Source organism: Candoia aspera, chromosome 10 (genome assembly GCF_035149785.1).
Source record: "Candoia aspera isolate rCanAsp1 chromosome 10, rCanAsp1.hap2, whole genome shotgun sequence".
Lineage (NCBI taxonomy): Eukaryota > Metazoa > Chordata > Lepidosauria > Squamata > Boidae > Candoia > Candoia aspera.
In genome coordinates, this window is record NC_086162.1 from 11067054 (window position 1) to 11090110 (window position 23057).

General features: G+C 42.2%; 2 protein-coding genes across 4 annotated transcripts in view; both read left to right on the top strand.

Annotated features, from left to right (window-relative positions):
* SH3BGRL3 (SH3 domain binding glutamate rich protein like 3) overlaps positions 1-21893 on the top strand; it is a 40647-nt gene extending 18754 nt beyond the window's left edge. The window contains exons 2-4 of one of the 2 annotated variants that reach the window (XM_063312112.1): positions 18311-18366; positions 19141-19308; positions 20969-21893. In XM_063312112.1, the coding sequence (XP_063168182.1) occupies positions 18319-18366; positions 19141-19308; positions 20969-21034 (282 nt within the window). In that variant the 5' untranslated portion in view covers positions 18311-18318 and the 3' untranslated portion in view covers positions 21035-21893. Of the gene's footprint in view, positions 1-18252; positions 18367-19140; positions 19309-20968 lie in introns of those variants that run through there. The other variant, XM_063312111.1, reaches the window with a different exon arrangement.
* CEP85 (centrosomal protein 85) overlaps positions 2824-23057 on the top strand; it is a 53459-nt gene continuing 33225 nt past the window's right edge. Inside the window, exons 1-12 of one of the 2 annotated variants that reach the window (XM_063312110.1) lie at positions 2824-2912; positions 3904-4589; positions 6159-6292; positions 6972-7089; positions 7535-7720; positions 8468-8620; positions 8790-8944; positions 10437-10554; positions 11621-11671; positions 11763-11870; positions 13611-13836; positions 14464-15473. In XM_063312110.1, the coding sequence (XP_063168180.1) occupies positions 2861-2912; positions 3904-4589; positions 6159-6292; positions 6972-7089; positions 7535-7720; positions 8468-8620; positions 8790-8944; positions 10437-10554; positions 11621-11671; positions 11763-11870; positions 13611-13836; positions 14464-14624 (2148 nt within the window). In that variant the 5' untranslated portion in view covers positions 2824-2860 and the 3' untranslated portion in view covers positions 14625-15473. Of the gene's footprint in view, positions 2913-3903; positions 4590-6158; positions 6293-6971; positions 7090-7534; positions 7721-8467; positions 8621-8789; positions 8945-10422; positions 10555-11620; positions 11672-11762; positions 11871-13610; positions 13837-14463; positions 15474-23057 lie in introns of those variants that run through there. The other variant, XR_010068531.1, reaches the window with a different exon arrangement.

Sequence of the window (23057 nt, forward strand, 5' to 3'; positions counted from 1 at the left end):
AAGGTGCTGGCCTAGAAACCAGGGGACTGTGAGTTCTAGGTCTCCCTTAGGTATAAAAGCCGATTGGGTGACTTTGGGCCAGTCCCTCTCTCTCGGCCCAGCCCACCTCACAGGGTTGTTGTTGTGGGAGAAAATAGGAGGAGGAGGGAGTGTTAGGCATGTTTGCCACCTTGAGTTAACAAACATATACTGTACATATATCTTGTGTATATGTGTGTGTGTAAACCCATATACATAGGTAAAAAGGCAGGATAAAAATCTAATAATTCAGATTAATGGAATCACTCACCTATAGACCTCCTCCCTCCCTCCAAAAACTCTTTTATGCTTGTCCTTGTCACACTGCCCCTTTTTAACTTGTGCTTTTGAACATCCTATAATTTAAAAAACTGTTCTGTTTAAATTATCTGTTCTGCCTTTTCTCCGGGGAGAACTGATGACCCTGAAAGAAGAGGACTTTGTCCTACCAAGCAACAGCCTCCCGATCGCACGTACCATCCCACCAAGCCCCAAGGTAGCAACCTCACCATCTAATTAACTTCCGCCCGTTCTTACACGACTTATACCTTTTCTACGGCCAGCGGCAGAGAACAATTTTCTTCCGCTCTCAATTTGAATTGGGGCGAGGGCGGGGCTTGTTGCCAGAAGAGAGCCTCTATTGGACACCCACCAGCCGGTTCTAATTGGAGGCTGAAGACCAATAAAGACGCAGCGGGCGGGACGCCGCGAGTGGTTAACGGCCCCCGCGCGTGAGGGGCGTCGTAACCTCCTGCTGGCACCGGTTGCTGCGCATGCGCGGTGGCCACCGGGACGGCTTATCGCCGCGGTCTCTGGGGCGCTGCTTTCCCCGGTGGCGGCCGTTAGTCTCCATTTTAAAGTTCTCTTAAGTGGCGGCTCGCGGGTCCCTCGAGGTAATAATCAAAAGTTATTTTCTCCTTCTGGGTTAAAAGCTCCCGCCCTGAAGACTTCCTCCTTTTCCTCCCCGCAGTGCTTCAACCTCTGGAACTAACCACCGTGCTTTCTCTTAGGGGGGCGGGTGTGAAGTGGCATGGTTTGCCGGCTCCATGTTTACCCCGACGGGAGCGCTCGCGACAGAGCGGACTACAATACCCATCTTTCCTAGCCCTGGCTTTCTGGCTGGAGGTAATGGGAGTTGATGTCCGATGGGTCGAAAGGGCTCCTGGTTGGGGAAGGCTGCTTAGTTTGGAGCATGCGCAGAGCTGGTGCTAGAAGTGGTCCTCTGCTCCCCAATGCAGTCGGTTGCATTGGGGCAGCACGGAAGCCCCACACACATATAGGTGGCACACAAAGCTGAAAAAGACATAAAAATGGCTAAAAATATGGGTGTACATACTTAGAACATTTCTCTTTCGGGAACCAGACCCCTACTGTTAACGTTCTCCCTGCAATCATCCATATTCGCTGCTATTGTTCTGGTGCTCCCCCCCCGCCCCCGCCGCATAACTTTTTCTGGGGCCATAGCACATGCTACACATCACTTAAGGTGCATCTATTGTGAAACATGAATTACTCAGCAGCTAGGTCCATGCATGTTGTGATTAACCTAATGGTTGTACATGCTAAGCTTGGGTTATTTTTGTTTGACTTGATTGTGGCAACACAAGTAATTTGGTTGTTTGATGGTTTAGCGTAGTGGTTCTCAAACATTTTGGTCTTAGGGCCCCTTTACATTCTTAAAAATGGTTGAGGACCCCAAAGAACTTCAGTTTATGTGGGTTACATCTATCTGTATGTGCTGTATTAGAAATTAAAGCAGAGGAATGTTAAAATGTTTATTTTTTTACTTCATGGACCCCCTGAAAGGGTCTCAGGGATCCTTAGGGGTCTGCAGACCACACTTTGAGAACCACTGGTTTATTCTACTGTATAAGCCTGAACTCAATAACTAGGTCAATATGTTGTATGAACACAGCCAGTATTTTTTTTTGAGTTGAGTAGGATTTGATTCCAGCTAAGTTTGGACAGAATTGCAGGCTCAAACTAGGCTGGAAGACAACAGAATCTTCTGGCACTTCAAGGTAATGCACATGCAATATTTACTCATTACATACTAAGCTTTCATGGATTAGATCTCTGTTGTCAGGTTCATGAAATGTTCATCCTTAGATGGGAGACATAACTATTCTGTATATAATTAGCTGAATAAGAGGGAAAGAATTCAGAAGTGTTACCAAAAGGTGTAATACTGAGTAGATAGCATTGAGAGGAAAAAAACCTGCAATAATGATACAATAAATCTGTTGGTCTTTATAAGCTCAGCCATTTTTTATAGAAGACTAAGCAAGTATCTTGGTTCATGATGCTGCCTATTGGCCTGCATTGCATATTGGCTTCTGTTTTGCTATTCTCTGTTAGTGTGGCTGCTAAATATGCTAAAACAATTTGCAGAATTATAAACCAGGGTTTGCTATTTGCAAATTCTGGTGTAGAGTAACAAACCAGAATTTAATTCAGAAGTCAACTGATATTGATTCTTCCTGAAGACTTCTCTGGTTCCATAGACATAATAATATACAAAATAATACATTTTTCCAAAGCTATTCTGGTCGAAGTGACTTCTGGACATACATGAAGTTTTGGGAAGATTTCAGACCAGTGGGAGATCTTTGAACCAGGTGCCGCTGAGACTTTACATGGCTCTGGTTGCACCACAGCTTTGAAGAGCTGATCCACACAGAAATCCATGAAAGCAGTCACTAGAACTGAAGCTTGACTCAGGAGGGTCTTTACCTTTTTATATTTATCCAAGTCTTATTTTGTTCTTAAGTTCAACTCCCTAGGTACAGATCTGAAAATTCAGTCTGAAATTCTAGAGAGAAGCTCTGGTCATAAATCACAAATGGCTGCCTCTGGAGGAACGTTTATTGGAGTCTCCTCATCAAGCAATAATGGTAAATTTTCATTTTAATATCTTAATTCTTAAGAGTCCCTTTAAAAAAATTTCTCCTCACCTTATTAGATGAAATTGTAAAAGACTTGAAACAACATAATGCACTTGATGAGGACCAATAAATTAAGAACAGTCATAACAATTTGTGCGGGTTGCTACAGGTTAGTCTAATCAGTTAGGTGAATCCCATTCAGAAATCCATCCTCACCATTTTGTATCCTCCTTGTTCAACTTGCGTTCCGAATAATCTGATTTGGTGTTACATATAAGTTTGAAATGCATATGGTAGTAGCCAAGCATCTTGTGAGAAGGAAACATTGTGAAAAGACCATGCTCCTTGCAGTTTAGCATAGCTGCTGTTGTTTTTCCTGTATTGAAACTTGAGAGTTACTAAGAATAACTTCATACGTCCATCTAGTTAGCTCTGGTATTTCTACGTCAGTATTTTCAGTATTCAACTCCTCCTTATTCCATATAGTTATTGGCAAAAGCGTAGCACTTGTTTCCAGAAGAGCCTAGTGCCAACATGGAACCATTTACTGCATTTTTGTACCAGTAACTAGTTAACTGCTTCTTGGAATAGCAGCCTGCTCTTTTAAGTATCTGGAAACAAATGAGGATTTCAGTTCAGTGGACGGGAATATAATTAAGAACTCAGGTCCCGGTTCCTAAGTAAGTTTTCACATTTTTCAAGGCTTTAAATTGTGTTTTATGAGCAACTAGAATGCTCTATGGTTACAAAGTTTCATTTAGTCAAAAAGGCTTAATCTGGTTGCCTATCTAGATTTTATTATTAGTGACAACACTTCGTACATTAGAAAAGCTAACTATCTGGGTTTTTTTTTTTAGGAGTCTGGCTCTTTCTACTATAAGCAGTAGTTGTCTACTTTGGGCAATTTTCTAGATACTCGGTGTATGCAAGAACCAGGGTAAGAGAAATATCAGCTGGTTTATGTTTTGGTTTTAATACCCAGGTTGTTTTTCTTTTCTAGCATCCAGCAATTCCAACTGTGGTTCTTCATTTCAACCCATCAAAACCCAGGTGGCCATTCCTACAGCTCATGTCATGCCCTCCACGCTGGACAGATCACCTTGTCTAGCAAGTGAATCAAGCGCTCCTCAGACCACTGTGGCTTCTTCCCTGCCAAATTCACTGGGTGACACAGGAGGACCGATGTCCAACTATGATTCTGATACTCTGAGGCAATCTCAGGCAGTCCACTGGAATCCTCTTTGTCTGAATCGGACTTTGGCGGAAAATGGTTGCGATCATGCCTTGTTTCGTAGTTCTGGTCAGTCAAGTGTGGAATGTGTCCAGCAACCCATCAACCTAGATGCTGAAGTCACCCACTCTTCTTTTCTAGATAGGCATTCTATTGGTCCTTGGTCCCAACTCCAGATGTACACTTCAGGCAATTCAAATAGCACTGCTGCTGGCCTAGAAAAAGAATCAAATAAAATATTCCAGGATGCTAAACCATCAATAGATTCCAATAGAGTCTGTGGGAAGCAAGTATCCTTGGGACTTAATCCTGCTAGTATGTATTCCACCCCTTTAGCTGCTCAATCTCAGACATGGAAGCAGGAAGCTTGTACACTACATCCATCTGAGAACTGTGCACACAGTGCCTGGAAACAACATCTGGATAGTGTTCAACTGCAACTGGAACAGATGCAGGTAATTTATTTTAAACTTTGTCTGTAGGGAGTGTCTGCATGTGTGTATTCACAGGAGAATGGCTTTATTCTAGAACAAAATATTGTAATTCACAGTAGCATGTTAGCTAGGTATATTGTTGCAATATATTTTAGGAAAATAGAAATGAATATCCATAGAGACGGTAGGGCTCTGGCATTCCATTTTTAAATGTCAGCCTTTCTCCCTGTACGAGGCCCATGAGGAGTGTATAGATCACAACTAGGGCTGTTGCGTATAATTCTCATGCTGAAAGAGGGGAAAATCCTTAGAAGTGTCTTAATTTAAAAGCCTGGTGTACTCTGTAGGGACATTCAGTACTCTGCCAAAATTTTATTTATTTATCAGATTTGTTACTGCCCATCTCCTCTGGGACTCTGGGCAGTTTACAACAAAATACTCAATAAAACAATAAATATATAAAATCCCTTATAAAATTATATATCATTAATAATATAAATAAAAGTAAAGTCCAGATGGCTGAGTTTTATTCAGTCTTCATGTGGGAGGGGTACTTCAAGGCACTAGCCAACCCCAGGAATGACTCTTCCCTTCCCCTGAAATAATCTTCAGAAGTGCTTTTATTACAGAATAGGAAAGGAAACAAGGAATTGATGGCTATTAGTACTATGCTGTAGTTTTAGCTTTATAGAGTTTACAGGGTTTTGAAAAGTGGTGGCACTGTGCACATTTTCAAGGAGAGGTTGCAGGTAAAAGGTATAGTATAAAGCATGGGCAATAAAATTTGATTAAACATTAATCAAAAGAAAAATACAAGTACGTACTACAACATTACAAGAATAACACAACCTCGAAGTTGATAACAATTTAAAGAAAATTGGGAGAGGGGGAAGAAATTAAAATTAAGTTATAAATAAAATAACTCCAAACACTATTATGATGTAGCTTGAAAGTCTTTTTCCTTGCCCCTTAGTTGAAAATGAAGTCAAATATTGAGAAAATATTAACAGTCCATCACTGCAAATCAGGTGATTTATTTTACCAGTAATAATTACTTTAGCCAACTTCATATATAGATACCAGATACTGGAGATACAGCCAAGGGAGACTGTGTATCTGCAGTATACAGTGATTGATCCAGAGTCATCTTAATTACATTGTTTATGTCAGCACAAGTGCAACAGTAATAAGCCAGAGCCAGACTATTGAGAATTAGAGGTAGTTCTAATGAGTTCAGGGTTGCCTTGTTGAGCTAAATGTTGCTGCTGTGTATCATAAACTGACTTTTATTTTCTGAATGGAGTGATTTGACTTACTGATTTGTTTTAAGGAGCCTTGCCATAAAATATGCATTGTCTTCTAGGTATGCAAGGTAATTGTTTCGTTAGTTCAACTAGGTGCTCTGTAGTGGCACACAATGATCTAGAATTACGACAGAGAGACCTATCTATGTCCCGTGGTGTTTGGATATGGGCTGAAATGTGAGCCTTCCATGTTTTAACTGAGGAGAGAACAGAGAACAAACTCTAACACTGACTTTCTCTTTGAGAACTGACTCTCATGCCTTGTCTCTGAACCTCATGATTCCAGCTGCAAAATAAAGCTACTTGTTACTATCCTTTGGTGAACAGCACCTCAGTGCACACACTTGATCCAGCTCAGTGGATCGGCATTGTGAACACAAATGAAAATTTGCTCCTGGAGAAAGAAGTTGTCATTGACAGGTAGGAGATCAAACATGAGTTTGTCTTGCAGGTTTTTTCACTAGAAAGTAACAATGCTCAGATTGTATTTCCTATTGATAGAAAGGCTAACGTTGTCATCCTAGGCACCTTGGTAAGAAAATAAGATTCGTTGCATGTTCTTGAACTTACTTATGAATGGCTAAGCTTAGGCTGTATATTTCTAAGGAAGAAATTAAATAGTTCAAGAATATTTTTGCCCAAACAGTTGAACAAAAGTTTTGGTGTTGTCTGTGTCAAATGTACAGGATTAGTGGGAAGACCACTCATCTTTTAAATGAGGTTTTCTTCCTTCTCTTGATTAACTAAAAAGGACAAAAAGTGCATAAATTGGGTTACGTGGCCTCTTCTAGTTATGCTAAGATGTAGCTTGTCTTATAACTAGGATGGTGAAGGTTTCGCTTCTAAGGTGAGTTGTGATTTCTCTTGCGTGCATTTAAGTGGCTTTTACTGATTTATGAGAGGGATCATGGAGGTGGATAACCTATCTCTGTCAGCTTTTCCCTGTACATCCGTCTGTGAGCCCATTTATTGATTTCTTTCAGTTACAAACATGGAGAAACAAATGATATTTAACCATTTTGCTGAAAGCCCTCTCATGTTCTCTTTCAGACTTTCCGTTTTGTAAGTGTTAATGTACTGTATGGGTTTATTCTCATAGGCAGAGACAGCACATTTCTCAGCTGGAGAAGAAACTACGAGAAAGTGAGCTGCAAGTCCACAGTGCCCTCTATGGCCATCCTGCTGCTTACGGAGACATGTGTCTGCTCAGAATGCAGGTAGCCCTTGTAGCTGAGTGGCTTGAAATGGGCTCTCGGGAAAAGAACTTTAAATGCAGTGTTGGATTGGAGGAGGTGTGAATGGAGAAGAGACGTGCTCTGTATCTGCTACTTCAGGAACCTTTAATTCCCTGCAGTATTGGCTAAAATTTTGTAAATAAGTTACCTGCTGACAGGGATGCAGACTGCTCTTTTTTTTCTAATAGCAATTCACTGGATTTTGTTCTCTTGGCATGGAAGCCTGCTTGATTCTCCGTTGAGCACTGAGGAAAATCAGTTACTCTCTCCTTCCTTCACTGTTGATGCATTTCTATTCTTGTCCCCGATGTTTACTAAGCTCGCATTTAAAATTGTTTGAGCAATTATTCTTTTATGATTATGATGATGGGTATGGATTTTAGGAGACGCTTTGGCTATTACGATCTTCCTTTAATATCTCTTGCAGGAGTTACAGCGGGAGAATATATTTTTACGGGCTCAGTTTACTGAAAAAACAGAGTCACTCAATAAGGAAAAAATTGAATTGGAAAGGAAACTGGCTGCCTCAGAAGCTGGTATGAAACAGATTGAGGAGGCTCACAGAGAGACCGTGCAGAAGCATTCAGCAGAACTCAAGAAACAAGAAGAAAGGGTGGGTTTTTTGGATGAACTGAACTCCCAGTTTCCCTTTTCATGATCTGCAAAAAGAGGAATGTGTGCTTATTCACATAAGTAACATGGAATCGTTTGCTTCAGTGAATGCTGCTGATCATGAAAAGAATGAGCCTATCCATGGTTTCCTCTACAGACTTATGTGTATGCCCATCCTAAATACATTTTAGGGTAAAACAATATTTCTGTTTTATTGCAGAAGAACTGAGCATATTTGTTGTTGTAGTGCTTGATTCTTCTGGTATTCACACTTTAAGCTTTGATTCCTTTCACGGCCTATTGTGTAATAAAGTGCTATGGGAACTGATGTTTTTAGGAGCTAGGAAAGGGGGAAAAGGTAAAGCATTAAGATTTTCCCTTAGGAATATACACATACATACATACTGTACATACAAACACGCAGACACAGACATTTTCCCAAAATGATTGCACCAAAATCATTAGGCTGGATTTCTGAGTATTACAGTGCTTCAGGTCTTCAGTAGAAAACTGAATCTCTGCTCCCTGTCTTCTCTAAAATGTGAAGTGGTTTCCATAACTATGTTTCTGCAAAATATTCTTTTTTTTTTAAAGTAGGCTATGCCCCAGAATCACCTCCTTTTGTTCTACATAATAGTCCATTCTGTACTTTAGTATTTGTGGGTTATAGGCAATGCCCTTTTGCATCTGAAATTAATAATAGAACATGCTGCTACCTACCCCTGGTATATGTTGTTCTGTTGTGTAGGTCAGGTCCAGAGACAAGCACATTGATCATCTGAAAAAGAAATGCCAAAAAGAATTGGACCAAAACCAGGAGAAGCGGCAGAGAATTGAGACTCTGGAGCGCTATGTCGCTGACCTCCCAGTGCTGGAGGATCATCGGAAACAAAATCAACAGGTAGAAGGGCATCTTCTGGATGCAGCTGGCTTGGAAGAATAGCTGGATAGTGTAGGTCTGCAAGGTTGAACAGAATAAATGTATGAGCTTTGTGAATAGTCCACTTGCTAGAAAGGATTCAGTGAAGTCTGACGTACGTGTTTGTTCTCTCTCCCCACCAATGTTTTAGTTAAAGGAATCTCAGCAGGCAGTTAATACTTTGCAAGAAAGAGTGACTTCTCTCGAAAGGGAGCTCAGAGATGTTCGCACTGACTGCCGGGAGAAGGCGCTGCAGCTAGAAGTGGGGAAACACAAGGAAATGGAACTGCTTTCCACGGTGCGCAGGTAACACCAGAGAAGTGGAAGAAAACAAGGGAATGTTGGCTTCCAGGATTATCTAGGCGTGCATTGTGCTGCTGACAGTAAAGCCTTCCTACAAATAGCAGGCACAGCAGGTATATAAGTATCACGGTTAGTCAGAAAAGGGGGTGGGAGTAAGAGAGAGAGAGGTCTTGGCAGGAGAAAACTCCTATGAAGGGAGACTGAAGTATGTTTAGCCTCAAGAAAAAACAAGTGAGAGGAGATACGATGGCACTCTTCAAATACCTTCAGTTAGAAGAAGGTCAAGACTGGTTCCCTTTCCAGAGTGTACGACGTGGGATAATGGTTTTAAGTTACAGGAAAGCAGATTCAGCTGAATCTTAGAAAACACTTGTTAAAAGTAGTTGCTGTTAGACAATGGAACTGATCACCCAGAGAGCTGGTGGGCTCCATTTCACTGGATGTGTTCAAGCAGAGCCTAGACAGCCCACCTGTCTAGGATACCTTAATTTGGATTCCTGCATAAAGCAGGCCAAATGGCTCCTTTCAACCCTGATTCTAGTGATAGGAATTGTAGAGAGAAGGGAAAGGGTCTTGAAAGCTAACTGTGACAAGCAGCAAATACTTCTAAGAATCTGTAAACTGAGCAGTCCTTAGACAAGGGCATCCATAGAATCCATCAGTTTCATCAGAATGATGAAAGGAATGGCATGAGACAAACCCCGCCCCTTTTTGTAATGTGTGCATCATTATTACCCATGTACACAGGAGTTGCACTGCTTTGGCATGACATTTATTTCATAATTTGCCCCAGTCCGTATTGATACCTCTGCCCAGAGAGAGGAGGGCAGAAAATGACCTGGCACGATTGGAGAGTCAAAAGCGCATGGGCTTTGGGGTTAGAAAAGAGCTTGGGAGTAGCAGTCATGGAATATATTCTTACGTATGATCTCTTTCTCTGTTTGGGGAAGGGTAATTTGTTTGGCTTGGGTTGGGTTGGGTTTCTGTCTCTCCTCCCAACACATGCTTTTTCCTTAGCTGGGTCCCTCTCCTTGGAAGATACTGTATTTATCGCAGCTTTTAAGATTCACATCCTTCTGAGGCATCTTACAAAAGTTGGCCCAACAGGGCGTTTGGCTCAGAGGGGGTGACCCAACTGGAGCAGGCTTTGAAGGCATTTTTATTTACCTGCTTCCACCATGTTTCTCCTTGAATACAGTGGAGATTTGGCAACTGTGGTAAGAGAACTTGCCTTGTTGCTTAGGCTTGATTGTGGGAATGGTAGGGCATAGCTTGTAGACAATTTTAGCTTTTCAATTTCTCACAGACATGGAATTTCAGCATATATGGTATGACTGAAGAGTCTCTTTAATAGTTGGCTTTTTTTTGTATCAACATGTGTCTTTGGAATTGAGTAGTGTTTCTAATTTGCTTTTGAAGTGTTATTATGAAGTCCACTTTCAAAGGGTGAGCTTATGAAGTTCATTCCATTTAATGAAAGCATCCTGTTTCCTAGTTTGCAAGATAAAATGCAGCACATGAAGCCTCCGGTAGCCGAAGATTATGCCCAAGAGAGAGAGAGAGAGAGGGGAGAAAAAGATGCTCTGCAAAAAGAACGTGATCTTCTCAGGAAGGTAACTTCAAAGATGAAATTAGAGCTCCTATGTGGATGTCCACTCTGTAGGGAGGAGGAGATCAGCATTCCCTTCCTTTATGGTCTGTGCAATCCTGGGTATCACTATCCGTACGTTACACTCATTGATCAGACTGGGATGTACTTGGTCAAGATTCTAATCCCATTCTAAAGGATCAAAGCTTACAGTCACATTCACTTAAAATAAGCATACCTGGGTTAATTCTCCACTTACAAACACAGACATTTCCCCAGTGTCTTTGAAGATTAACCAGTATCTTGAGTGGGACTGTTTGCCTAATTTATTTTAACCCTTTCTAAACCCTAAATGGGGCTTTTCTGTGTTTCCTCTGGGGTCTGCTGATTTCTTTGCTTTTCTTCCTCCTCACCCATTTTGTTCCTCCTTCCCTTCCTTCTCACTGCACCAGTGTCTTTCCTTACTGCCTATCTGTACATCTTTTTGTTGCTATTTACACATGAAGGATTAATTTTATTTACAAAATAAATAGAGTACCTAATTTTAAGGCAATTTTGATAGTAATTAGTTCAATTTTTGTCCTGCCTTTTTTTTTGTGTGTGTGTGTGTGTGTAGCTTCTGGTGGATGTTTATACAGATAACACGTATATGCATACACAAGTGTGTGATATGCACACAATTATTGGGGAGGTGAAAATCTTTAGGTGAATAAAGTGAGAAAGCAAGGCATTGCATAGATGTGATGTGGGTTAATTTTGTTCTGTCTCTTCTTTGGATAAATACTGTTTATACCTTTTTTTTTATCATGAACACAGATGTTTGGCAGCTTTTCCTGCAGATATGGTCTTGAACTAAGGCTGCATTTTATGGGATAGGTCAGATTTGCAATAAAGTATTTTCTCTGAAAGAACCCATAAATGATGCTATTTAGCATTTTGAGTATTTGGGATGATCCTTGGAGTAAAACTTTTCCAGGCCTTTACATTGGATCATGCACAAGGGTACAAATGCTTGTGAGCACATTCATTCAGCAGTAGGTACATCTGATGGAAGATGTATGGGAACATTTGATCACTTTGATTCTTTTCAGATCGTGGAAAATCAGAAGAAGAAAACGGATCAGTTATCTTCACAAGTAAAGGTGAGCTTCTTGTTGGAGCATTAGGTACAACACACACGTGTTCCACATCACCAGTAACATAATCTCAATTTGTCTTCTGTTTGTCTTCCAGGATCTGGAGGAACAGATTGCCCAGGATGATGGTACAGCCCAGGCTTTGAGAGCAGAAGCCTTGAGGCAGGAAAATGCATTGCAGCAGCTGCGCAGAGCTGTGAAAGAGGTAGCTTCTTTTTTAAATGTCGGCAGTTCAACCATCCCAATTACTAGGCTTTCTGATTCTTAATACTAGTTCACTAGTGTAGTTTCTCTTTTGCACAGAGTGTCCTAATCCATCTATTTTTTTCTCCCAGTTCTAATCTATAGCCTGATTTGAACCTTCCCTCCCTCTAATTAGTTCAGAAGTGCATAATCTTTCTTTGGATTGAGGCCTGCCCTTTGACTTTGAGTAGGATGTTGGGGGCCATACTCTGAAAAGCAAGGAAAGCAAGGGAAAAAGATTCCATTTGATTTAAATTTAATTAAAACAGAATTAAGTTAACAAGAAGGGTATTACTCCCCATGTATCAAACAATTCTCCTTTCTGTTACTTCAGAATAAAAGTCAGCATGGGTTAGAGGGATTACATGAGACTTGGAGACTGCAAGTAGTCCCATGATTCAAATTCTTTTGCCCAGCACATATGCTAACAGCCTTTTGCGTTATTGTAAGTAAGGCTCTGCTTTTACTAGGGCCGGTTCCCACAACCTAGTTACCGTGGTGGGATGTGATTTGCAGTGCTGCTTGTGAACCATCTAGCTATTCAATTTCCTTCCTTGCATACAATACAAAAAACATATTGTGGTAAAAGGAGGCTGAGTGGAGATTCTTTTGATCTCCTGGAGATGTGGTGGTACAGCTCTTTTGTCACAAGTTGGACGTTGTGATGAAGCAGCACAATCCACATTTTGTTTTTTCCCCTCTGCTCTGAATTGGTTGGGGGAGGGGGAGGTTGGACTGCTAACATCCATCCAGAGCTGAAACTGTCTGAATAAATGAAACGCAAATCAATCACAGAGATCCATAGAAATTTCTGTAGGTAAACCAACTTGTATTCCTTCGCTTTCCAACAGAACACAGTAGCGACTCTGTAAGCTAAGGCAGTCTATACCAGTGTTTCTCAGCCATGGTAGCTTGAAGATGGGTGGACTTCAACTCTCAGAATTCTGCCCCCCCCCGCCCCCCAGCATGCTGGGAGTTGCCCACACATCTTGAAGTTGTGAGAAATACTGGTCTATACAGGCTCCTACTTCGCTGAGAGGTATCTAAGGAGTATTACTAAAGGGTATGCTAGATGATCTTTCTCACTATAGAAATTGAATTTATCTACGTCTTTGATCTCGTTACCCTTGTCTTAATCAAAGATCGACTGCATTTGCTTCTTGGGGTGGGGAAAAGAGGACAATTCTTGAACACTGGCCTGTCTCCACGGCGCAAGTTCTGTTCTATGCAGCAAGGCGTAAACGTATTGGAATGTCTCCTGGCAGAATAATTACATATTTCCAGTTTTGTTTGTAAGGGCACTATTTCCCCTGGTAGCACAAATGCAATAATCTGAAGTATGTGCTTTCCTTCATTGTAAAAGCCAAGTATCAAGCTGCTGCAGATCTAATTTTTCCTTCTCCCCACAGTGTGTGTGTTAGCATATATTGTGCTACGAGTGATCTCAGAACTGAGGAGAAAAGACATGGATGTACCTGATGTCTCCCAAACATGCTTGTGAGACCCAGTACTGTGGAATTGCAACTAGGGCAGTGTTTCTCAGCCTTGGCAGCTTGAAGATGGGTGGACTTCAACTCTCAGAATCCTGGGAATTCAAGTCCACACATCTTCAAATTGCCACGGTTGAGAAACGCTGAACTAGGGGCTAGTGAAGAACCAGGAATGATGTGTGAAGGCCCTGTTTTTTGGTATTGATTTTCAGCTGTCTGCCCAGAACCAAGAACTGATGGAAAAAAACCTGACTCTCCAGGAGCACCTCCGGCAGATGGAGCTGGGCCAGTTACTGTCAGGTGAAACGGCCAGCCTGACCCAAGAGCTGCATAGTGAGCTGGCCAGCTGCCTACAGGACTTGCACTCTGTCTATAGTGTGGTGACTCAGCGGGCACAAGGAAAAGATCCCAATTTGTCTTTGCTGTTGGGCATTCACAGTAAGTCATATGGGGCCTTTTTTCCATAGTGACAGATGATGGTCCATTTGTTTTTAACACTTGGGGAGTGTAATAGTCTTGTAGCTTTTCTTGCGTGGTGTCCACAGCAAACCATGACACCCTCGTGCAAATGCTCCCATTACTTACTTGGGTCCCGATGTCTGGCTCGAGTCTCTAAGTCGTGGCACTTGCCTGATGATGTCACCATGTACATTTCGTCACTTGCCCTTCCTCGCCCTTCATGCAGACATTCGTATGTCCTGCCTTGCCTGTTGGTGCTCTTTAACAGTACATTATGGAGGTTAGGAGAAGATAACATTTTGTGCTGAGGAAAACTGTTTCCTCCACTTTATTCAAGCATGATTGCTCCTTATGGAACTCCCTAGATGTTTCTTGTGTAGAGTTTCAAGGTTGTGATGTAACTGTTACATCTTAACTAACTCCAGACTATTTGGAAGTGGTCTCCATGATGATTAATAACAGTTTTAAAAACTGCATTTTTTAAAAAAAAAAGGAAAAACCCAACTTTCTAGCTCTATATGGAGTAGATGCCAAATCCCCAATACTGATTTTTCACTGGAAAATGACTCTGTTGTTAATCTGAGAATCTCCTGTCTGATTTCACAGCTGTGCATTGTTCTGTTAAAGAAAAGGACTTGTTGAAACCAGACACGCTAGCAAAGAAGCTGGAGGATGTAAAACAGTTGCACAAAGAGATTGAAGATTTGCGGACTGCTATTTCAGACAGATACGCTCAAGATATGGGTGATAACTGCATTACACAGTGAAGGCCAAAAAAATGGAGGATGAGAACTAAGATTGTAGATCAGGGAAAGTCGCTACAGGGTGAGTTTTCAGAATGTCTTTATTATCTTTTCAGGTGATTTCCCACAGCAGGAAATCAAAGTTTTTCTCCTGATAGGAAAGCTCTCTAAGGAAAACAAGTCTGTAAGGTTGTGAGAAAGACTTAATTTTGTTTCCTACAATTCTGGAGCTGGTTCCTGTTAACAGCTGCAGTCTTTGTTCAGAAAAGCGTTGCCAGCATTCGTTTCTGTAATTTATGGCAGAACGTTTCCCAAACACTACAATCATGGAGACTGCTCCTTATCTTTGTAATGTAGTTTCTGCAAGGTTGTGAAAGCTTTTATGAGTTAGGATTGAATATAATATGGCAGCACATATGTAGAAAAACTGAATTGGGTATAGTGAAGGAAGTCCGTGGAGAAAGATCTGTCTTGGTAACAGGTTTTTGAAATTTCTAAGATAATCTTGTTCAGTAGTCTCAGGTTTTCTTGTGATTCCTTCCTGAAACCAGAATTATTATGCTGAAATTATAAAATACTTTAATGCATTTCTCCTTAAATGATTTGGATCTTCAAAAGCCATGGCTGGTTCCTCATAAGTCTAACTTCATGTGGAAGGATATGACCACTGCTGGTGGCATGGACATTTTCAATGTCAGGGTGCCATTATGGGTTAACATGTTTTTATGCGGATGCACTTTTTAAACTGTATTTTCATATCACTGTTCTCTATGCAGACATTAACTTGACATTCTAGAATGTATGAATTCAAATGTTGAAATGCCTTAATTCTCCTAGAAATAAACCTTTGGAAAGAGAGAAACTGAATTCTGATACTGCTGCAAGGTTGGCAGTTATGTTTATGCATTGGAATGGAAAGAAGGCTGTAAGCTCTCAGGTGGATCTTAAAACAAACCCTTCTATGAAACAGGAAGGCAGTAATTTAACTGGTTAGTCCTTACGACTGAACAGATTAATGCGCCTTTTTCCATGAGGTTGTAGAAGGCAGCTGAAGGAGGGGGGTCCTGCATGCGCTTTACAAAAAGGCCTTATATTAGGACAAGCATATTCAGTGGTGGCTACTGGTGTTGATTCACTTCTGTCAGCTGTATGTAGCATGATCAGTGGTGAAGGCAGGTACATGGTCTAACCTTGCTCTTAGACCTTGGAAAGAAAGTTGAGCGTGTCCCTGCAACCTATCAAATGCTTACTGGTGGATATTACTCAAACGAGAGAACGCTAAATCAAGCATTCTCTATTCTATTGATACAGTCCTTGCAGTGATCCCAGTGCTGCAGATGTGTGTACTTAACAGAGTATATGAATACTTGTGCAATTTAGTAAACAAGCCGTTTATGATAAACTACTTCATTTAGTGCTGTCTCCTGTAAAGAGGTTTGTGGCAATATTCTTTTGAAACAAGGACATATTTTTGACAACCCCTTGAATTTTTCTTCATATAATTAATCAAAGTAGACATTTCGCATTGCACTAGGGTCCTAGATATTCCAATTTCCTTTTCTGGATGGAATCCACAATTTCCCTATCTTTGCCCATTGTCTGGAAGACCATCCTGTCTCAAACACATTCAACCCATGATATTTTAAGTATCTTTCCTAAGTCCATTATTTAACATCCTTCTATACTCCTGATCATTATTTAACTGTCCAGAGTTGCTGAGAGTCGGGCAATATATAAATTATCATCATCATTATTATTTTCCATGTTTCTACTCCTTAAAAAAAGTAAAAGCAAAACCTATCAGCATACAATCCATCAGCAAAGTTCTTTTCTTAAAACCTGGCAGCCAACAGGTTCACTTATTTTTCAAAAAGCTACTCTTGCCCCTTCAAACCTACCCTTTTATTATGTCCATGCTCTGGTTCCATCTGTCATTAAAAACAGAGCCCCGGTATTTATACTGCTGCACCTTCTGCATTTATTTTCCTATTTTTCACAGATTTTATTTTTGCTGATAACTATGTTTTTGTTCTGAGTTACATTTAATCTAATTGAGTAACATTTGTAACCCTTGGTTGTTATTTGCTAATAGAATAGTATCTGCACAACACAAACTTATGCCATTAATTTTTATACCTTCTTGACATTCTTCTAAAGCTTCAGAATACATAATAAATAGCAAGGGTGATTCTGCACACCCTTGTCATAGTCCACATAGTATTCAAGATTTGTTGTTTTGTAGACAGCTGTTTCCCAAACTCTGGTACACTCATTGCAGTTTAGGCTATTTAATTAAAAAAAAAATAGGGAAAGTTTGTAAAGCTGTGATCAGAGATTGTGACAGGAGTAGCTGCTTTATTCTCAGCATTTGGCAGAGATTATGACTTGAAGTTTCTGTACAAGGAAAAAAACTCGGGTATAACATTTTGTTGCTGCTTGTAAACAAGAATAATCTGTTTATATGCTGGTTATTTTTATCACAAAAGTGGGTTTTTTCTTTTTTAAAAGTATACTATTAACACAAGAATTGCACTAAATTTCACTCTAGGATTGTAGTTTTTTACACAATGTCTAGCAACCCCAATCTAGCAATATTTTATGGTACTATACTGCGTTCATTGCTTTAACATCTCTTCCTTCCAAAGGAAGTTAAATTTATTTTTAAAAAAATAATTAAAAACTAGGTTGTTCTATTGGTTGCTTTTGTTTTGGTAGAGTTGACCTAGTTACAACTTGGTAACTCCAAGTACATGGACTGTTTGGGTCCAAAAAAACTGGGCTGGAGTTCTAATCTCCAACGCTGGAATGAGAAATCCAAACTTTATTATTGAAATTATACTCCACACTTTTATTTATGCAAACACTCAGGACCTCTTACGACACTACAAAATATAAAACGTAACAATAAAATTGCTGCAAATAAAATCAGATCCAAAATTGTAAAAAGTTTTATTAAAATAGCAAAGCACTGGAAGAATGGAGGCCAAACGCGTTCCCTTGGGAATGCATTTGGCACTTAAGGCAGTCGATTCTACTTTTACTAATGGTGGGAGCCTAACAGTTGCCTCGCTATTTTCTTCATTTTCTTTAATGCGGAAGCAAAAAGATCCCACAGTGAATTTTTCTACAGCTGCCATTTTCCATCTTTGCTAATAAAACGAGCAGAAAATACGAAGGTCGGGGACTCGTAAGCCGCTGCGGCGAGGAGCACAAGCAAGCATAAAGGGCTTGTTGTAAAAAAGCAAAAAGTCTGCATTTACCGACTTAGTGAAGCCATTACTTTGTATCGCCTGCGACTGAATTTATGCCCGCCCGGAGAGAGGCGGCGGCGGCGGCATAAGCGAGCGCTGCCGGTGGATGAGTCCGAGCCCTCCCCCGCCGGCAGCCGCCCCCTTACGTGGCAGCCCCCCAGCTGCGCTCTGGCGAGCGACTGCCGAGCGGTCGCCCGCGGCACGAGGGCCCCAAAGGGCAGCGCAGCCCGGGACCCGGCTGCAGCGCTGCACGGAAAGAGAGCGGGGCGGGCTCCGGGGCCGCGCCGACCCTCCAGCCAGCCGCCTCGGACCGCCCGTTCCGCATGCTCGCGGCGGCCCACCCCATTGGCCTGGCTGCGGTCACATGCTGGCTGGGGCGGCGGCGGAGCCCTGCCCAGCGTTTTGCTTCCTTCCCGCTCCATCTATCCACCCCTCCGGCAGCCGAAGAAGAGGGAGCGCCGAGCGCCATGGCCTGCCTCACGGTCTACAGCACTTCGGTGACCGGCTCTCGGGAGGTAAGCGCAGCGCGGCCCCTCCGAGCGCCCCCCCCCCCGTGCCAGGGGTCGGTGCCGCCCCTTTGCGGTGTGCGCTGCCTTCGGGGGTGGGGTCTTCCCCCCTCCCCCGGGGCAGCTGCCTGCGCCCCCCACCCCAAACGATCCTGCTCTGGCTGCGCTTTCGTCTCCCCGCCTCTCGCGGCCCCCCAGTCAGGTCTTCTCCCAGATGTGCTCATCCCCCGGCCAGGGCATCTGGAGGGCGGGAATACGCGCCGGGCTGCGAGTCTTTCCTCCTAGATTTAGATGGGCTTCTCTTCCCTTTACGTTTTCCAAGAACGGAGCACTCCTTTTCGGTTCCAAATTCCCTCCCACGCCAGTGGAGTCATCTGAGCAATTTGAGGAAAATCTGAACGGGAAGAACTCCAATCCTGTGACAAAAGGGAGGGAGGATCCTCCTTTAGGAAAGGCTCTTTCCCCACCCCCAGGCGCGGATCCTCCCAGCGGGAGCCAGCCAGCCGTCCTCTTCTGCTTCCCTGTCGAGGGCCTGCCGCCTCCTTGGTGCAGGAAATACCACTAGTGGAGGCCTTGGCACCTCCCGGGTTCTGCCTGTATTTAGCCAGGATTGGATTCACTCACCTGCCGCCGTCCCACCCTGCCTCTGGCTCTTGGTATTACAGTGTGCCTTGATGTGTAGGATCAGTTGCCTTCCCTGCATATCCCAGTGCAGGATGCTTCCTCCTCTTCCCTTTTCTTTTCCTCTTCTTCCTTCCCCCCGCTGATACGTGTGCCCCACAGATCAAATCCCAGCAGAGCGAAGTGACCAGGATCTTGGATGGAAAGAATATCAAGTACAACCTGGTGGACATCTCCCAAGACAATGCCCTTCGGGAAGAAATGAGGACCAAATCGGGCAACCCCAAAGCCATTCCTCCCCAGATTTTCAATGGGGACCACTATTGCGGGGTGAGTGGCCACTGGTATGGTAGTATATGCTGTATTTTACATCACAGTTTGGGAGAGTTTTCCATGGGACAATAGGAACTTTTAGTTTTTAGTAACTAACTTGTGGTTTATAGAGGCTGGTCTACCATTCACAGGATGCAACATTGACTCTCAGTCCTCATTTTGTGACTAGGCCTGGATTTCAGCATTCATGCTGAATGAATGAATGGCCTGCATGACAAGGGCTGTGTATGAAGCAGCCCAGAGTAACAACTGCTTGTGTGTCATATGTAGACCAGGGTGGCATGCTTGCTTGTGACATTTTGTATTATTTAGAATGGGGAAGGGAAACTTCTACCCCTCCAAATATTTCTAAGCTACAACTCCCAGCATCCCTCAATATTGGCCAGGCTGGCTGGGGCTGCTAGGAGTTGTAGTTCATCAACATCTGGAGGGGGTCTGCATCTGGGGATTTAGGCTCCTCTGACAAATGCATAGCTGGATTTTCAACAGTCCTTTTTCATACATGAAATGGTAGGGCGACACTTGGTATTCCCAAACATTTTTTTAAAAATAGCACCTGCTACAATGCAAGCCCCTTGAAGAAGTTAAAGGAAAGCTGTTGTCTTGCTGGGCTTGGCCTGAAACTAGACAGCGAATCTTGATAGGCAGGGAGGGAAAATCTCCTTTTTCCATGCACTTCCATACTCTTTTAGGTGCTTATTACAAAATGTCTCAGAATATAAAATGAATCATTAGTTTAAAGGTGATGAGTTTTTTGGCTTGCTGACAGCAGGAGGAAATATAACAGACTCTGGTGATGCATCTCTTTGAGAAGAAAATGAATACTGACTAAATTGAATTATGTTCTTGAGCCATTTCCTGACAAAGTCAGAGGGTCATTTGCAGAGGTAGCCCTGTGGGGCATAAGAATACTCTCTTGTTTTCCCTCCACCTGAAGTATCTCTGAAATGTGCCTTAATTTTATGACATTTGATACTGACAAGTGACATGTTTCAGGTTAAAAGGCATTTATTGTCATTTGTGAAAATTCCATCATGCCAAAGTGATTGGTAGCCTTGTTCTGTGAAAAAGGGGTTTTGGCCATTGTCTAGCATTTATGGACTGTATTAATCATGAAGGTTGCAGTCCTGTCCCTGGTACTTGGGCCACATCTTGAGTAAAAGCTCATAGTGGGGAGTGACTCGGTTTACATGAGACAGAATAGTTCTGAAAGGAAGGAAGATCAGCAGAGAAGATATAAGGTACTTGTGGCTTTCACAGCAGTTGAGACTGGATATGCACCCAGGCTGATGTCTGAGCTAGAGCACCAACAAGCCACTTAGTCTCTGAAAGTCTTAGATATTTCTCCAAGGGATCCTGCAGATGTTGCCACCAAACTGTTATGTTACATCAAAGGTTACTTTTGACATCTCATTAACCTCTCAGTTGTAAGCGAAGATAAGCATCTAGAGAGGATTACAAAGGAGATGGCTATATAATCAGTTTTGATGCACAAGAACAAGTCCTTAGCTAGGCTTTGAACACTGTGTAATGAAACCTGTTGTTCTCCTATTTTGTGCCTTGACTGCAGAGACAGTTTTGGTCTGATGCTAGGAGATTCTTAGCCTTTCACTGTATATTTCCCTGTTTTTTAGTTTGCTCTTCTCCCACCTGGCAGGACTATGAACTGTTTGTGGAAGCAGTGGAACAGAACACTCTGCAGGAATTCCTGAAGTTAGCCTGAGCGTGTTTCTTCCCTGCCCCATCCCTCCTCCCCACATGAAAACCACCCAGGACTTTGAAATTCTGCATTCCAGATGGATCACCTCCTAAGTGATTGTCAGCTTTATGCGACCAACCTCTTCTCAACTGCCTCTGAATTGTGTTCCCTCTTTCAGTATGGTCTCCAAAGACTGGCTCATTCCTTTGAATGCAGCTGGGCCTGTCTCCTCGTGCCTATGGGGGTAGACTGATGAATCTTCTAATTAAGAACCTTGGAAAGCAGAGCTTTCCCCAACCTTCCCCCCCCCCTTTTTTTTTTGAAGCTTAGCCTGTCCTTGAGAATTAAAGGGGGAGCAGGTTGCTTCCCATCTCATCACCACACCTCCTCCAATGTGCAAATGTCAGTTTCTGTAGTTCCTCTTTCATTCTAAGAACCCAGGAAACGAGAGCAGCAGACATCTGCTCTTATTGTGATTACGGTTACCCAGCAATGCAAAAAGCACTGCACAAGGTTTGGTGCTCCCATTCCCTTCTCTGCCAGGGAGGGGGGGTGAGGTCGTGTATGTACCTGTCTTAAACGTAGTGACGTAGCTCTGCCCGTCTTAAGGAAGTGGTTCTCAAGGGGATGGCAAGAATATTTCTCGCATTCCATTAGTGCTTTTTCCTTGTGTTCCACGTGACCATGGAAAACTCTTCCCCCCTCCCCAAGAAGGGAAGGCGATTCCAGCTGTTCTTGCATCAGCTGTTCCGGGCTTCCCCTTTTGGAACTGGCTTTTTGCAAACATGGACCAAGTGCATTTTCTTTTCTTTCTTTCTGAAAGCAAAATTTATAAACAGCCATTTTTTGTTGAGATGCCATTAAATATTGCTAAAAACCTCCATCATAGTGTTCTGTGTTGTTTTTTAAATTGGTTTGGTTGGATGCAGAAATTGGATGCCGTTCTGTTCATTCATTTGGAAATCTTTTTCTAATTCTTAGCAACTCAGTTAGTTACTTTCATTATTATACTTGGGCAATGTTGTCTTTAAAAAAAATCCTAAGTGTCAGAAGAACTCTCAGTAGTGCAAGGAAGTTTTTGGCACAATGGCCTTCTACAGCAATGAGTGTCTGAAATGGGATTCAGTGTTTGACAGTGTTTTGGTTCTTTGCAGGCATTTTGGACAAGAGACATAGAATGTACTATAAAAGTAAGGCCAGGACATTGCACTGTTTTGTGGTATTAAAATTGTCCCCCATTTCTAGAGTTCAGTAGCCATTTTTGTTTCCAGGAAAGAGACTTCAGTGCTCCACAACATTTCTCTAGCGCTGAAGTATGAGGCAATGTGCAATGTTGCCTTTTAGTGATGCAGAAGGGACAAGAAGCAGGTAAAGATTTGATACCATTTCTCAAGATGATAGGGCCTTAATGCATCCTGCCCTCTTGCTTTAAGGGCCAATCAGCACCATTCTCTTTGCCTCCCAGAGAGGAAGGTAGTAAATAAATATAAATGTCAGCTGCTGTTGCACTTCACAATTGTACAACAAGTTGCCAAGTGGAGTTCCCTTGTTCAGGGTACATGTCGTTCATTTTTTCTCCACACATACTAAGTGCAGGTGGGAAACTCAGTTGGGCTATGGCTATGTTGGGCTTACTACAACTGCCCTCTTGTATGTAGATAATGCTGTTTTGGTTATGTACAGATAAACGTTTGGAGAATGAGTTTACTGTTCAAGTAGAGGAATGGAAAAAAAGTACATTTGAATTTACATAACATGCAAAACCAAAACCCTAAACCATATTTTGGCTTGGCTTGTTATATAACTTCAATCAATTAAATATATTTAACCAGTATATCATGATTAAACAAATTTTGGCTGAGCATATTGTATTAATCAAGGCATTGTCTAATGGGAGTATTGCGAGGTGTTTATGGTCCAAATGCCACCATAAAGAATACTTTTTTTAAAATCGGTGAAAACCCAGCATCACTATTTTTAACTATCTGGAGATTGGCACCAAGTCTTGGAAACTGGAAGCCAACTTACTGCTTTTTGCAACTGGGAA